Raw genomic sequence first — 17823 nt, 5'->3', positions numbered from 1 at the left:
GTTAAAGTTCAGTCATGCCATATGATTAAAATCATAAATCATCAATTATCCCCTTGTCTGATGTAACTCTGCATTGAAACTTAAAGCTTAACTCAGGCCTTACAGTCACAATACACTATATCACAGCTCTGACAAATCTGTAATTAGAACAACTGACCAATTTAACATTTTGAACACAATACTGTCCTGGTCCATAGGTCAACAACAGACATTTACTAGCTTACTTATGAAATGCAGATTTGCTTTGGATGTTTGTTTTACTAAGTCTAAGAAGGCAAATCAGTATTTGAAAACTTTTGCAAATCTATGCATCTCCATGGAGAATACATGATGCTTCTCTCATGTTGACTGACTGAAACAAACGTTGAGAATTCAAACTATACCTTTCCAGGTACTTAAGTGATTCAGTTTCATCAAAAACCATGTTCATTGTATTCATGTTGCATTTAGCAGCAATTTCTAAAGGCTGCTTTTTTCTATTTCATAGTTACTTGTTTTTAATCTAACTTGTGAATTATAATATAGGTAGAGGCCATGTATAAGCCCTTTGGGTTTCTTGCCACTACCTTGCACCTTTCTTTTGTTGTTATTTCTTTATCTTTTTCTTTTTGTCTTATTATTGTGCAAAATAAAGGGTTAGTTGACTGCCAACTTTTGTCACTGATTCCCCAACAGAAAGCCAGTGTGTGTGGGATGTATGAATGCCATCCATGTAGTCTACAGAATGAATTCCTTCAATGCTTTGCATTTAGTGTTTTCATGGCTCTGAGTGCTACAAAGAATATCATACTATTAAAACACATAATTTTACACTGACACACCCTCTAAATAATAAAGACATGTTAATAACATGAGTTATGGTTAAAATTATAATTTAAAAAGTATTTTTGTGAACAGAATATTAGTATTTTTGAATTATTAATGAGTTAATGAAGACTTAGCAGTGCTGATGTGTGTCTGTGGGTGATGGGAGGAGGAGTCAGGCTGCAGGGGCGCTCCCTGCAGGGTTGGACATAATCAGAAAGCAGGATGAGCGCTCCACTGGCAGTGTCAGTTGACAGGAAGTGTCTGTCATGCATGAGCAGTTCTTGGTTTGCAGTGCTCTGAGGGACCACTGACTGGTACAGGCTGACTGACTATATGAAGGGGACTGCATGGGAGATGGGATTAATATAGAATGGGATTATGTGTGACTGAAATCAGCACGCAATGGGAAATTGGCATCCAAAAGACTGACTCTCAATTAGGGCACGCCTTAACCTTTTTTTAGATTCTGCTTTGGGTAGACCCCTCAATCATCTTTACCATCAAAATGACTGATTAACTCAAACATTTTTGAATTGTCCACGGTCTATGTACATGTTCACTACTTGTAGCATTTAAGCGCACAATGGCAAATAAGAGGATGCAGATAAAGCAGTTGCCTTGGTTGCACCATGGCACAGGCAGGTCCTGCTATGTTATAATTCACACTGAAAACACACAAAAATCGGTATGTACCTGAGCAAATTATATGACACAGTGGCATTTATAATTGACCAGATTAGGTTAGTTAGCAATTGGTCCCAATTTAGCTTTAGCATAAACACTCTTATGCATTCATTTGTGTATTTAAAAAAGTAAATGCCTAAAAGAAAAAATGATGAACTAATAGACTTTTACATAGTTTTCGGCTTTTCAGAGTAGAATAATTGGTCGTCTCTGCTGAAGATCATCTGTAGGTTTTAATGTTCTGCACAGTGGTGGGGCAGTATATGGGGCTGGGAGAAATGATGAAAAACAGACAGTATAATTTCAGGAAGTAAATTCTCTTTTTCTACAGTGCAGGACAGTATCATGACATAGTAAAAAGTCATTATTCAAAACAGGTGAGTCCAAATTTTGTCTTGTATGCACGCATAAACACAAATGCATTATCGAACAGTGCACTTATACACACATGCATATGCCACTTCATAGATATAACACCCCCCTCAAACAGAAATGCCTTTGTACATTTCCACTCTCACATTTGCACTTAGCATTGTGAATGTGCTTAAATTAAGTATACCCTTTCATATGTATCTTTAGGAACGTCAATATTGAACTGCCTAAGTATTATAAATTGTGGGTTTGGGATGAGAATTAAACTGAATACCAAGTCACATTACAGTAAAAAAAACACGATTTCCTTCCTGTAGTCACATTGATGAGGGTACAACAGCACTTTTGGCAGTATTTCAAACAAATACAGCAACATGCAGCAGTGATCCTGTTGTTCTGAAGGAGAACCTCATAGAGTTTTTTATTGTCTTTTTGTGTACTGCTCTTGGAAAATACATTAAATTCCAAAATGCTGTGATGTAGCTGGTCAGTGCCCATCAGTAGAAAACTAAACTCATATTATTTGAAGACAAATATATGTCTGTATAATACATACAACACAGCCTAATTTATACAGCTACCATTTTCTAAAGATGCATTAACCGCCAGTGTCCTCCCCTACTAATGTCACAAACTGCAGCTGCAGTGAATTATTCAAATTGCATGCTTCTATGTTTTTTGTTTCCAATTCTTACTGTTAAATGTTTGTTTTATGTAAAGCACATTGAGTTGTCATTGTGTATGAAATGTGCTATATAAATAAAGCTGCCTTGCCTTGCCTTATTTGTCACTGACCCTAATATCTTGTGACCTCTCAGATGTGTCCCGATCCACCAGGTTGGTTGCAGTATGTCGATGCTATAAGATCTACATTAAATTAGTAACAGTACCAAAAAAATGATGTTGGCTTTATTTGGTTTAAAGAGCTGTATTTGATTGATTCACAGATGTGGTATTCATGACTGAAAGTTAAAACTGATATTTCTGATATTAAACATATTGCACATAAATTAAATTCAAATACATTTTTCAGACAAATATTTTGAAAACATTTGTCATGGCAATGGGAGGAAACCACGCCTACTGTAACAGACAAATGTAAACATAGAGGCACAAGCATATTTTCTATAACTCACTTCCCTCAAGCAACATCTTTACAATAGTTATAAATATTTCATAATTTCATTGATTTTTTCATTCATTTCATTGATTTATTTGCATTGTGTTTTAAAATAACAGAAAAGCAAAACTTTTATTCACCAATGTTCATTTTAATAATTTCATTTTTACAAAATATAATAATTATAAACAAACATAACGGGAGCAGTTCAATATATAAATTGCTAAAACAAAAAAAACAAATAATTAACAAAGGCAGTGACTCCACTCCTTTTCCTGCCTTCAAGGTCTTGTCCTGAACCCCACTTATGTAAACATTCAAAAGACAAAATAAACATTGATCTGAAACCAGCTTGGTTTTAAGCAGATATCACAGGAAGAGTTCGCATATTTACTGATGGAAAACAGGAATAAATAGGACAGATGGAATAACAACATAGGGCTAGATTTTAACAACCAATAAAATCCCTCCCTTCCTGACACTTTTGCTTTACCTCTTTAGAGACAGCGTGACTAAAATATACTGACATGCACAGACTACATATGTAAATATGAATGAATACCAAAATCAATATACGGATCATGTGAAAACGTATGAAGATGTTCCTAACGAGAGTCATCTGAAGGTTTATTCATTTGCTCTGTACAACATAATTATGAATCATTAAATGATACATAAGCATCTTTTATTATAAGCTCTGTCCACCCATATCTGCTGTTCATCATCACATCATGGTTGAGTCAGCATGGGCTAAAGTTCTCATTCTTCAGGTCAGGCAAACAGATAACTTATGTACTCACTCATTTGAAAGTACCTCTGTGCTTCTGAAAATACATGAAATACTGTGAAAATAAGCTGGAAAGCTCTAAAAATACATATTGTAACTTGAAATCTCTCCAATTGATGGGCTCATGAGAGTTATGGAACTAATGAGAAAGCTGTTCAGAAAAAGTTGAGAATATGTTATGCAGCATCCAATTAAGAGATTTGGACTATAAAAAATGTGTATACAAATAATATGTGACTTTTTTTTTATTTTACAGTACACAATATCTGGCAGAGGTCAGTTAAGATGCTCAAGGAAGCAGCAGTTTGTTTAATCTGCATTATTATTTGAATATGTCCCACTTCAACAACAAATAATATTATTAAACCTTTCTTCACACATCTACAAAGATTGGACATTACTTAGACTTTGCTTCCACATTCTTGCTTTAATTTTGGGTTCAAACCACAAGCCAGCTCATTAAGGCCTGATGCAAGAAACAAGTTTACAGAGTTAGAGTAAAAAACCAGACTGCAACACAAAACAGTTCTGGTGTCCATAATTTAGCTAAAGCAGGGTCATTTCCTAAAATAAACTAGAAGCTTCAAGAAGCAAGCAAAATATGCCAGAATTGTTAAATTCCATGTTAGGATGATCTTTGGACCTCAACATCTGCCATTACTTTTAGACCACAAGCACTATTAACAATATCACTTTTCTAACTGTACGTATGTATGGCATTGGCACCTGTCCAGGGTGACAGTGGGTCCTGGAGATCATCAAAGTTGTAAAACCTGAGAAACTATGTTTAAATTCAGTGACTTATCTATCTAAGCATGTACATTTTATATTTACATGCTTTACATGCCTATTATGCGTGTCAAACAGGCTCTCAATGGTGCTAAATATTCAACATCATAGAAACTGTGATCATGACAAAGCACTGCACCTTTATAAATCTTGATATAAATCCTCAGGTAAGAACAAGGATGAAAACTTCCACTAAAGCAAAAGTAAAAATAAAACCTGCAAAAATATTGTGCTCCTTTGTGTTCCTACACTGCTCCATGTTCATATCCCAAGCTTAGAAAATATTCTTTAGTTTCAGCTCTTTATATTTAAGCAAAATTCAGGTCGACTTCTGCCACAGACAGAGGGACAGCATGGAAGTGCAGACACACCCCGAAAATGGAGAGTCCATTACAGATTCAGAAGAGGACGTTTAAATAAACTGTTTTGTTGGATGAAATTGGCAAAAAATTCAACTGCAGCAAAATTTTCCCACATTGAGGAATGAGAAAAAGTGGTTAACACTTAACAGTGGTTAAAATCCAACTTTCTTCTGTTTAAAACATTTTTTGAACAACTTGCATGGTCACTGCAGCTCTCATCACCTTCAAATATTCGTATTTGTTGTAGCCAATCGATGTTGCTGCTCTAAGTGCATGTTGTGGTAATAAACTGTTAGTAAACACATAATCAACACCTGAAAGCAGCGATTAACACACTCATCATTCCACACTGGACAGAGGGTTCAAGTGTCCCAATTTAAAAAGAGGGGTCCGACAGACAAGTAACCTCCTAGAGTAGTAGGTCCACCCTTTTCACAAAGTTAGGTAAATGTGCGTTGTGTCCTGGTGTCTTAAACCCTGCTGACACCGATTGCAATCTCTACTCAGAGCAACCAATGGAGAGCACCACTCAGTTTTGATTTTCTCATGTCTGTCCACTCATTGTGTGAGAGAGCGGGGATGCTGGATGGGGCAAGGGTGCAGCAGGCTGCCATATGCCTGGAGGTGTGACGGGAGGACAGCAGATGAGGGAGGTGAGACACACGGCAGGCTAAATTCCACCTGCAGCCTGTGGGGCGAGTCAGTCATGCTGCCTGCTGCACCACAGTCAGGGCCCTCTGAAACAAAAGGTCTACCGCGCATGTGTAGCTGGAAGAAGCAGGGGCCCCGGAGGCAGTGGTCGTCATGGCAGGACGGAGGGCCCCCGCAGGTACACTGGGAACTCTGTGAGGAGGGCTGGGACTTGAGCCGGGCTTGAACTGAGGGACAACAACTGCCTGAGTCAGGATCCCGCAGGTCATCTATGGTTGGCAGAGAGAAGGGACAGCCAAACAACTGCTGAGGACATCTGTCGCCACACAGCTCTGACAGCCCCGTCACCAGCTCACCATCTGGACAGATGTAACAAAATGTAACTAAATTCATATAATGTATTCCTGCTTGATTTGTTCCAGTAATGTTAACATATTGCATATTCCATGTAGATATTTACATTGACATGTTTTTAGGTGTACTAACTCATGCATACCCAACGCACACTGTTCATTCATTAAGTATTTCATCATATTATATTATTGCTATTGAGATCAAAGCATTGAAATCCAGATTTTATCCCAATGCTGCACTTTTGGTGAATTAATTATATATTGCGTTATTAAATTGTTTGATTATTTCCCACACAAAAGCTAATGAGATTTGTTCCCAGTCCCAACATTATTTATTTTCTCTTTCATTGGGCCTCATGCAAGAAATTTGTGGGTCTAACTTTTTCTCGTACGAGTGTTCCAAGTTGGATTCACCAAATTCTCTTAACTGGGCAAACTTATTGTAAATAGTTTGTTTCAGCTTGATGAATGTTCATGAATGGGTCCACATTTATAATATTTTATCATTAGCATAACATTGCCATATAAAGCAAAGTGTTCCACTTCCACTGTGCAGAAATTGTCGAAAATCAGCAGAAAAAAACATAAAAAACTGCCACTAATGATATTAGTAAATCCAGAACATTTAGAAAATCGTCATAGCAGAGCTGAGAACAGCATTAGAGCACTGTGACAGATATAAAACAGTCTGACATGTAGTTAGATGCTGAAAAACAACTTGCTATAGTAAAAGTCTTGAATAATGGCCAAAAAAGTGTTTCTGCAAAGCATTTCTATGTCAAGGTGACATTGACCTTTAACCTTTTGGATATAAATAGTCATCACTTCATCATTTTATCCTATTATATAAAATAGATAAAATTATTTGTGTGAAACTTTGTTATGATTGGTGAATGAATTCTTGGATTATGGCCAAAAACGTTTTGTGGGCTCACAATGACCTAGAACTTCTAATCAGTTCAGGCTTGAGTCCAAGTGAATGTTTGTGCCAGATGCAATGAAATTGCTTGCAGGTGTTCCTGAAATATTGGATTCATGGGAATGGGACAGACGTGAGGTCACAGTGACCTTCACCTTTATCCACCAAAATCGAATAATTAGTGCATATGCTGTAAATTCTCTTTAACTACTTGTTTGTGACATTTAAGAATGCCCTTGTTTGTATGAGTAGTTCTTGCATGAGGCCCATTTTCTCCTCAACCCCTCTTTACCTGCAGGCCCAGCCTGCTTTCTGTGGCCTGTCTGGACCAAGGTCATGGCTTTAAGAGAAAGCGGGGAGTTCGTCTGCGCCGGGGGCGGCCTTCCTCCTCTGGAGCATCATGTCAACAGGTGTGCACCACGCACGCACACACGCACGCACACACGCACGCAAACATGAAACAAGACACACAAGAAGCAAGACAATAATGGGGGGAAACAAAAGAGGGAAGATAACATAAAAATGATACATAACATAAGATAATGAATATTTGATTTTAAAAATGTGGTCAAAATAAGAAATTAAATAGACAAAAATAAAATCCATAGAGCTGCATGCATAACATGATGACATGACAGTAGAAAACAATTTTGAAAATGTATTATGTGGTATGCAAATGGTATATATACATAAAGATGGGTGAAGATCACAACTTGCTCACAATTTTTTTACCCTTCAAACTAAACCCTTGAATTGATAGAAAGAAAGAGCTTAGTGCTCTACAATATGACTAGCTTCTTCTTCTTCAAATGGAATTGTAATTAAATATGTGGAAATGTGCTTTTACTGTATATGTGCCTCTTTCCACTTTGTCATGTCTGGATGTGAACCTGAGGTCATAGGGATAATATTTTTAGTCACTATGGCTATAACCTCTCCTCTTTTATTGATTGCTTATGTTAGTGATTTTATAAAAGAGGAAAATTAGTCTAATGTGACATGTCAATTTAATGCTAAAGAGAATGAATTTTTCCAACAGATTCCAGTATTTGAGCAACCATAGGAAGTGCTTGTGGAGACAATTGTTACCTGATTTTTTACTTTGTTTGTCCAGATCCAGATTCAAATGTGGAGGTAAAGGGGACTCCAGCTTTCCAGGGCCCATGGAGCCATGAGACAACAAGCTAGGAGCATTATTGCCACCCTCCATCTCTCCAACGTCTCCATCCTGGTCTCCATCCTCCCTACAACACATCACACAACCACAATCAGCTCAGGAAAGCATGTTTACATTAAGTACATTAACTGCTTTAAGTTATCAAGGCAGAATTTTACAATCCCTTCTCTGCATCCATTTTTTACAAATAAATTAGAAAAATGAAACAAGTCACAACAGTAAAGTAGATGACAACAGTTTAAAGGGTCGACTCACCCAAATTATAAAAAAGACACACATCTGTCACTCATCTGTAGTGGTATATAATTGACCAGATTTCAAACATCCCAATGCAATTAATTTATTTTTGCATTAATTGGATTTTTGTTTGTTTTAGTGAATACATTGAAAAAATTACAGTTATTAAAAGGACAACAGCAACATATTTTTGGTTCTATTACTCTCTATATGAAATTAACAGGTACACACTATCAACAGTTTTTAAAAGGGACAATTGACCAGGTAGAAAGCTGCTCTACACATTGTTTTGTAATTTGGGTGACTGACTGACCCTTTAAGGTGACTGGCAGAAGTGTACTTATTACACAAACATAAGTAGAGTTAAGAAGGAAATAAACCTTCAAAAGATAAGGAGGGAATTTTTAATGACAAGATGCCTAGTGGATAAATAGTTGTGATTATGTGAAATAATGATAATTATTAAAAGAAGACAAAAAACAACAAAAAAATTAAATAAAAATAAAATGAAAATAAACTAATTCTCATAATAGTACTGTTATATAAACATAGCACAACAAAGTAAGGAAATTTGTGTTTGGTAAAGTATTTCTTTGTTGTAACAATGTTTCTTGGAAATAAATCTTATAACATTGGAAAGCCTGTTTATTTCCCTTTTAAATGGTGCCACATTTTTAAGGAACAAGCATTTGTGGGTAGTATGAGTATGTGGGTTGCGCCCATGGAAAATTTGGCAAATCTTCTCTGCCTTCTTTGGTGGAGGCAGTTTGATGGTGTGGAGCAGCATCTCCCTCACTGGAAAAATGGGGCTTGTCGTCATTGGAGGCAATCTCAATGCAGAGAGATGTCTAGATGAGATTCTACAACCAGTTGCAATCCCATATCTCCACAGTCTGAGACCGAACCCTATCCTCCAAGATGACAATGCTCGCCCCCACAGAGCGGGGTTTATCAGAGACTACCTTCAGAATTTGGGAGTGGAGAGGATGGAATGGCCTGCCAGCAGTGCTGACCTCAACCCCATTGAACACTTGTGGGATCAGCTTGGGCGTGCTGTTCGTGCCAGAGTGAAAATGGGACGCCATCCCACAGCAGTGTGTGACCAGGCTGGTGACCAGCATGAGGACGAGGTGCCAGGCTGTTGTGGCTGTGTATGGTTCTTCCACACACTACTGAGGCTCCTGTTTGTTAAATGAATAAATTGTTAAATTGCCAATATGTCTTGTTTCTTCAGACTTCCGTCATCCAATCCACCAAACACCAAACAAGAGTCAATAGTAGAATAAGCTCTTCGGCATTGGCAGAGAAGATTTGCCAAATTTTTCATGGGTGCAACCCAGATACTCAGCTCTCCTGCTCATCCCAAAAATGCATGTTCCTTACAAATGTGGCACCATTTAAAAAGAGAAATAAACAGGCTTTCCAACGTTATAAGATTTATTGCCAAGAAGCATTGCTACAATAAAGAAATACTCTACCAAACACAAATTTCCTTACTTTTTGTGCTATGTTTACTGAAAAGTTCAGAAGAGCATTGGCAGGAAATCTTCATAGCAGGTGCGTACAAAAAGTCTTTAATAAGTTTGAGATGACCTAGCTTCTTCTTTGGGACTGGAGCATACTGAATAGTAGAAATAAGTATGGGTTTTTCTATGAGATCACCAAGGTCAGAGTCTTTTTGTCCAAACAATACTCACGTGTTCCCTGATTGCAGGCTGTACTTTTTGCGGCTGAGCCTGGTGGCTTGTTGGGTAAAGTATTCATGACGATCAGACTTCTTCCACATGTAGTAATACTCCACACACTCCCCCACGGAGCGGGTTCGTACCTGAGGAAAAGGAAAACTTGTTTGCTTGTTTGCTTAGCAGCTAGATCACCCATAGGGTTTAGATAACAAACCTCAGGAAAGATTCAGTAGAAAAATGTCGGCAGTCACCTTATTAGCCTGAATGAGGTGGAAGTTTTTCCCGTAAACTCTATAGCCGTGTTCAAAGTTCCTGCACTCCTCCTCACTCCAGGCACACAGCTGTTCTAAAGAGAGAGAAGAGCAGCAGCAATATTAGTGTTACGTATCAATCTTAATTCATGAGTATAATTTCAATTTAAAGTTCAAGTATGTAACTCTGACACCAAGTGTTTAGAAATGGTACTGCAGCCCACGTTCAAAACACTGGAGAGAGCCATCACTCCTCGCCCCCTCCTCCTAAAAATTGACGTTCATGCGGGTTGCCAGTTGTTAGACGTGATCCTGCACGTGCGCAAGACGAGCGCAACATACACAATGCGGAGTGAGAACGCGACCCACAGTGTAAGTTGACTGGCTAATGTGTATGTTATTATTATTCATTGTTGAACGTAACCGCTGTGAAACAATCAGAAAATAATGTGTTATTGATCTGATTCACCGGCTTCTTACTGCCACTGCACCCTCCCTCTTCATCCATTCTACCTCACTCCACCACAGTTAACCAGACATCCCAACTGTCCCGGAAGTCCCGGGAGTCTCCTGCATATTGATAGCGGCTCCCTGACGCCCGCAAATGAGACACAATCTCCCGGAATAGCTCTGTGTTGCTGCTTATTACTTATTAGACCGACCCCCCCCCCACACACACACACACACCCCCCCCCCCCCTGTAACAGGCCAAAACACAAAATGACAACATAATCATTACTTGTGGGCTGCCACTTAGCTTTTCAAATGCAAATATTCTGGCTGGACTACTACTGTCAGTGATATCAGTGTATGAAATGAACATGATTCCTTAATGTCTGGTGACATATCAGGGCCATTTTATGATTACTTGGCTACTAATTAATTTCAAAAACAAATGGAATGCAATTACAGCTGCCGTATAAGAAGTGTGGTTGTGATTAAACTGATATTAACCAATACACAAAACAATATGGCAAGTTTCAAAAAACTTCAACTAAAAGTGGACACAAGGTCGCAAGATCAGCCAACTGTTTCCCTTCTGCAGTGCTGAATTCAGCAGCTGGTGTACACTGAAAGGGTATCAAAGATTGCCATATGTTGTTGTATCTTCCACAGAAAATGTTTTCTTTGGGCTGAGGTATGGCATATAGGAATGTGTCATGCATTTATATGAGTCTACCTTCCCCTCTTGTAATTGATTTCAACCATTTTCTTGTGAGGGATGTGATTTTACATCTAATAAATCTGTAGGAAGTGTGTGCACTGGTGCAAACCCACATTTGGTTCAGTAATTTTCAGAAAACATGTCACTTGTTATTTCTAAACTTGAGGGCAACTTAGTTCCCTATTTTCTTATGAAGATTAAAATGTCATCAACATGCAATTTAAACACCCTGGATTGCATCTCCATAACAGCCATCATGACTTATTTTGGAATAAGTCAATTTTTAGGAAAAACACTTCTTTCCTTTCATATACTTCACTTTGGTAATCATGTTTGTCATTACATTGCTGTGGTCAGGACTAAACTGCTTGGGTACACGCGCCTTTTTGCATATCACACAGTGACTTCATACTAGGAGTCCTGCTCTGTCTCCGTTTCAGATCAGTCTCTTTCCAAGAAATGAAAAACAAATTCTTCTTCACATCTGCATCAAGAAATCTAACATAAACGACCAACAGTCATTGATGCTGTCAGTTTCTTTGTCCATCTGTAGAGCAAAATGTGTGCCCCTAACCTTGTCCATAAACTCAATAAGGGCTGAAATCAGCAACAGGTAAGACACTGCAGGGTGGTAGCCTACTTTGGTAGGCTGTGCTTTGTGCGCTGCACAACAGTTTTGTAGCTTCTTTCTGAAGAAGTCAATAGTTTTGGGCTCAAGATGCTGAGTCTCCAAGTGGGGTCTCAACATTATTGGCTTTAAAGGATAGTTTTTCAAGTATGTCATAAAGAAATAGTCAGGTGCCAAAATAAATATCAAAACATTTTCTTGCTGTAATCACTCACTCACTCACACTCTATAGTTACTACTACTACACAGACTGTAACTGTGGAAGATATCCACTTTATTTAACTATCTCAGACAGCTGAAGGCTCATGTTCAGATAAACTTTAAAAGCATCCAGGCCCCTTGGGTCATCTGGAACCGGGCTGTTGTGTGTCCCAAGAATGAGAACCAAACAAAGTGAGGCAGCATTTTGTTACTATGCTTTTCATCTGTGGAACGAACTTTCTGTAGATCTGAGGTCTGCTCAAACTGTCAGCTCTTTTAAATCAGGGCTAAAAACTTTATTGTTTACTGTCGCATTCTCTTAAATTCAATACCTACTTGCTGGTTTTTATTGCTCCTATTTTGTTTTCTTTTTTCTTTTTACTTTAAACCTTATCTGTTCTTATCCCAATTTTTACTTATTTATCTACTTGTGTTTTATTTTTTCTTTTAACTTCTATCAATAGATCCTTTGCTCAAGAACAGAGCAAGTGAGGCTTTTTTCCTGCCTAATAAATAATGTTTAAACGTTTCCAGCTTTTGTAAAGCACTTTGAATTACCCAGTGTATGAATTGTGCTATACAAATAAACTTGCCTTACCTTGCCTTAATTATTTTTTTCTCAACATTATTAGGATATAACCACATTAGGGTGAGCATAACCTGTTTCAATGTTCATATGAAAACCTGATTGTTGTTTTGAGACAGACTTGAAAAAATTGTGGATCTATTCTTAACCTGCCTGTAGTTTATATTTTAAGACATACAATGTGTTGTGGTCTGTCTCCAGCATGAATGTTTTCCTGAGAGGGCATGCCCCCATTGTGGGAATCACGGAGCTTTACTTTTGCTTGTTGAGTCAAACAGTACGACAGAGTCAAAAAAGTTTGTTCCATAGCTGTGAGATTTTAAAAGGTTCATAAATAAGTATAATAGACGGTTGGAAAAAGTACTGTAGGCGACAGGAAGCTTCTTACCACTGAACACCTTCACATTGAAGCGTAATCTTCTCAGTGCCTCTTCTGCATTAAAGTTGCATTTCACGAGTTCATACAGTGCCTAATTTAAAAAAAGAAAAAGAATGAGCAAAACAAGGTTAGACAGTCAGAAAGGGAAACAATGGCATTTGCAGCCATTGCAGCCACTTGACCACTATGTTTACACTGGGTGGAATACAGAAGAACTAAGTCAGTCACTGAATTGATAGATAGGTTCTTCTGTAGCACAAACAGACTACTGACAAACACAAAAGCCAATGTTCCAGGATTAATTGCATTTAATATATGTATTTTCATCATTCTGAAGGGGAGATTGGGTCTATCCTAGTAGTCAGGCCTAGTAGGGTAATTGGGATGCAGCTTGTGGGAAAAGCGGTACAAGTATTATCAAGTCAACTGTCTATTCGTAACTAGCAGTTTCTTTCAAACACCTTCAAACAGCATGTCCTGTCTACTATGCAACACATAATAGGGAGAATCGTTTGGAGTGTCTTTCTGGTTATTTTAGTTTTTGTAAAGGTTAACCTCCAGAGTCACTCTACAAACAGCAGTACAGCTGGGATACATCATGCAATCTCAACAGATAGTTTCCTCTTCTTGGACGCACTGTCAAGTTACTGTACAGTACCTGTTCGTTGTCTCCGACAGTGTCTCCTTTTATTCTTGTGTAGGCTGACCCCTCCTGGCCATGTGGTCTCTGTGCATTCAACAAAAAATCCTCCACTTCCTGCACCGGCAGTTGCCCTGGCTTCCACAACAACTGGTCCTCACTGCTGTAGGCTTGACACAGAGAAGAGAGTGACATGCAGTGTAATGAACAGACAAAGGGAATGAAGAGTTTGACAAAGAGAAAATACAGAAAAAGAGACAATGATGAGTAGATAAAGATGTATTTGACTTTTTGATTTTTTTTTTACCAACAGTGGGAATTCAGACAACATGTTTAATCTCCATAAATCTAGCAGTTAAAACTTGTTTTTAAAAGCAGTAACACAATCTTTTTAGTTACTTACCTCTTTCCTGGTAGGTATACAGACTGAGTGGAGGGATTTTTGCCTGGTACATAGAACCAACCATGATCTCCTATGAATGAAGTTAAATACACTGTCAGTCATAGTTCTGCAATATGTGCTATGTGTCAGGGTCCTACAGAAAGACCACTACTGAAGAGAGAGTCATTCATTAAAGATTAGAAAGATTGTTGTTGTTGTTGTTGAGAATGGTGCTTTCAGTGATTTTCTCTCCTATTAAAGAAACTCAAACAGCAACACACATTATGCTTTAGGTCTTTCTGACTAAAACTGACTCAAAGTCAATTGGGTCAGTATAACTAAACAAGTGAGACAGATAAACAAGTGAAATGTTAGTAGTTTGTCCTCCTTGAGTTGGAAATTGGAGATGTGCATTCTTTTCAGATTTCTGGAACAAGTCAACTGAGTCTGTTTCAAACAGTAACCGTTGTCATGAGATGTGTGTTGTTGTAAGCCTACCTTGTGTTCTTCATTGGAGGGAATAGAGGCATCATCTGAGTCCTCATCTGTTGAGCTGACTAATGTGTCTTTGTCTCCACCTGAGAGAGGACAAATCCATGTGATCTTTTTTTCAATTTCCAACTTATTTAGAAGACATTGTAAATACTCTTCTAATGTTCATATCATTCTGCTGACAATGTTTTTTTTCTCCAACAACATTCCTGAACTCATTGGTTTTATTTTTCAGTTTATTATTAATCATTACCTAACTATATAAGTCCAACTGATATAAACATATATTTTCATCAAATTAAACATGGTCCTTGCAGCAGTAGACTGCACTCAAAGTTATAGAATGACTTGAACTTTTTATTTTACATAAAAGTAAATATATCTATATATCAGTATGAAATAAAATTCAGGACAAAACAGCAAACATAAAAGAAACAGGGAAGGCTGTTTGATTAAATTTAAACTCCTTAAGGAACAAACCAATCCAAAGGGTTCATGAAACACCCTGACATTATAAACACTGGCAAGTCACGTAATTGAAATGCAGCATCTAAGTGTACAGATGGGTGACAAAGGAAAACAGGCACAGGTCAGAATGCTTGACCTGTACAATGAGGGGGTCCAGTGGCTCTGTTATGCTGTGGGGAGTATTTTGCTGGCATGATTTGAGTCCACTTCGAGGGAAGGGTCACTACAAATCAATACAAAGCTGTTCTGAGTGATCAATTTCATCCCATTATGAAACATTGCTATCTTTATGGGAGTCATCTCTTCCTGGATGACAATACCCCCATCAAAAGGTCACAAGGCGTCACTGAATGATTTGATTGAGTATGAACATGATGTGAACTGCCTTAACAGACACCAGATCTCAACCTAATTGAACGCCTATGGGAGAGTTTGGACTGATGTGTTAGACAGTGCTGTCCACCACCATCATCAAAACACCAAATGAGGAAATATCTTTTGGAAGAATGGTGTTCATCCCTCCAGTAGAGTTCAGAGACACCAAGTAGAGATGAAGCTGTTCTGGCAGCACATAGTGGCCCAACACCTCATTACGACACTATGTTGGTTTTTCCTGTAATTTTTTTTCAACCATCTGTATGTAACAAGTTACAGTCTCAGCAATAAAAAAATATCACAAATAATACTCAAACAAACAGAGACTTCAGGAATTTGATCTCCTTCAGTACAACTGTACAAGGCTTCACAAGAAAATTGCTCATGGAAAATGGAGTGTGAAGGTGGGTCTGAGGCTGTGAATTAAAACGTTTCGGCCAACTTCCATCTTAGATCATTTGAAAAGTCATAAAGTCGTGTGTAATGTACATCTTTGTGTAACTCACCTTGCAGGCGTTGGAGCAGATCTGAGGTGTTTGAGGTGACTGAGGGGGTGAGATCATCAGCTGATGATTCCTCTTCCTCCTCTCCAGGAAAGAGGTCCTCAGTTATTTGATCCTGAACATGAGAAATAAAGATACAATATTTCAAAGCACAGAAAAGAACATAGTAGAAGAGAATACATTAAACATGCTTCATTTATCAATGATCTTCCAAGGATTCCCATGTTGTTTGATGTTTGTACACACATCTCCCCAAGCACTTCACTCTGCAGTGTTTTCTAAATATGAATTTGACCAATCACTAATGGCCAAAATGCTGAATTAGGAGATGAATATGTGCCGTTATGCCTCAGGTTGCATCTCACCTTGTCCAGTGTCATGTCAGGCAGGCTGGTAGCCAGGTGATAGGTCTCCTTCTCTGGATCTGACACTGTGTAGCTATACAGAGCCAGCAGCTCCTCCAAGGGAAGCTCACTAGCCTACAACAAAGGAAGACAGCAACAGGTGGTGGCAGATGATAGGGAGAAAGAGGGATAGAAACCACATAAATATTTGAATTACTTCCGCATTACTTGAAAATACCCTCCACTAAACATCTCAAGGACACTCTTGTTAACCAAAACAACGTAGGTTGCAGAGTTACTGTAAAGTGGCCAAAACAAAGGCATTCTAAGAATGCACAAAGGACAAATGCCCAAGTTTAATAGCCAACCAAAGCAATGTGAGACAGTAACATGGAGAAAAAAAAGAATAAATGAAAAGAACACTGAAGGACTGAACTGTAAGGCAAACACATCACATCCAAATGTGGATACAGTCAATAAACTAAGGGTCTGAGTAAATGCCAGAACACATCAGTCAATGTGCAGATTTGAGGGTGTATTTTGTGATAAGGCAAAACCACTAACTTAACTTAAAAACTAAAAAAAACCCATCTGGAACTAACCTCAAAATAAAGTTTAATGGTCAAAAATAAACTGTAGAATAGACATTTGACCAACAACATTGAATAATCTGTTGGATATTCTTTACAGATTGCAAATAATGACACACCAATGATTGCTAAATGATGGAAACATGATGATAAATGATTACAGTATCCAACACTGTTGACTGGAGAATGTTTTAGTTTGCATTACTCCACCAAAAGCTACTATAAAAGCCCCAAGGAAAGATAATGACACTATGTGGTGTCTTTTTGTCCATGTGGCAAAACTTTAGTCAAAGGGTTTTCTGCTTGTAATTATCTAAATGTGTGAAAATCATGCCATTCATATCTATTTTATCTGTTCATAATGAATTAAGATATCAGTATTTGTGTGGATAGCTCCATACACAGCTTGCTTTAAAAAACCAAAACAACAATATTTGCAAACTTTGTGTAAATTTACTGTAAATCTAATTTGATATAACTGTTAAAGCAACTACACTACAAACCATTAGACTATAAAATTGTCATTAATTAGGTTTATTAGTTTAGTCATTTAAATTTAAATACAAACTTCTTAAGATAGATATAATGGTCTTATAGCAAATGATACCTCAGGGGGTTCTTTCATGTGAATAATGGTTTGCAGATGATGCCATAGGGTCTGTAGCTACAGTATCAAGTTTGCATAATCACATTTCATTGAAGAGATAGACATAGCAGAACTTGACCGTACAGTGTGGGATTGTGCTGCCATCTTCATGGGGCGAGGAGAGTTCTCCTCCAACTCCTGTACAGACTCCTGCTTCTCCTGCTGAGGGTCTTCATTGCTGTACCTTAGGATCTCCACTAGACCACAACCTCTACACTCAGGTTCAGAGG

At 38.0% G+C, this 17823-nt stretch overlaps 2 protein-coding genes across 2 annotated transcripts in view; both read right to left on the bottom strand.

The window, feature by feature from the left end:
* plpp2b (phospholipid phosphatase 2b) overlaps positions 1 to 5841 on the bottom strand; it is a 26345-nt gene extending 20504 nt beyond the window's left edge. The window contains exon 1 of the mRNA XM_053322963.1: positions 5677 to 5841. Coding sequence (XP_053178938.1) covers positions 5677 to 5841 — 165 coding nt within the window. The remainder of the gene's footprint in view (positions 1 to 5676) is intronic.
* On the bottom strand, positions 5830 to 17823 carry mier2 (mesoderm induction early response 1, family member 2). Its single transcript, XM_053322400.1, has 12 exons — positions 17678 to 17823; positions 16379 to 16492; positions 16017 to 16128; positions 14674 to 14753; positions 14197 to 14266; positions 13812 to 13963; positions 13163 to 13244; positions 10195 to 10289; positions 9956 to 10086; positions 7946 to 8088; positions 7137 to 7234; positions 5830 to 5931 (listed from the first exon to the last, which is right to left on the bottom strand). The coding sequence occupies exons 1-11, from the start codon at positions 17702 to 17704 to the stop codon at positions 7179 to 7181; spliced, it is 1062 nt and encodes a 353-aa protein (XP_053178375.1). The 5' UTR covers positions 17705 to 17823; the 3' UTR covers positions 5830 to 5931; positions 7137 to 7178.

This window comes from Scomber japonicus, chromosome 7 (assembly GCF_027409825.1).
Source record: "Scomber japonicus isolate fScoJap1 chromosome 7, fScoJap1.pri, whole genome shotgun sequence".
Taxonomy (NCBI): Eukaryota; Metazoa; Chordata; class Actinopteri; order Scombriformes; family Scombridae; genus Scomber; species Scomber japonicus.
This window is presented reverse-complemented; position numbering and strand designations above follow the sequence as displayed.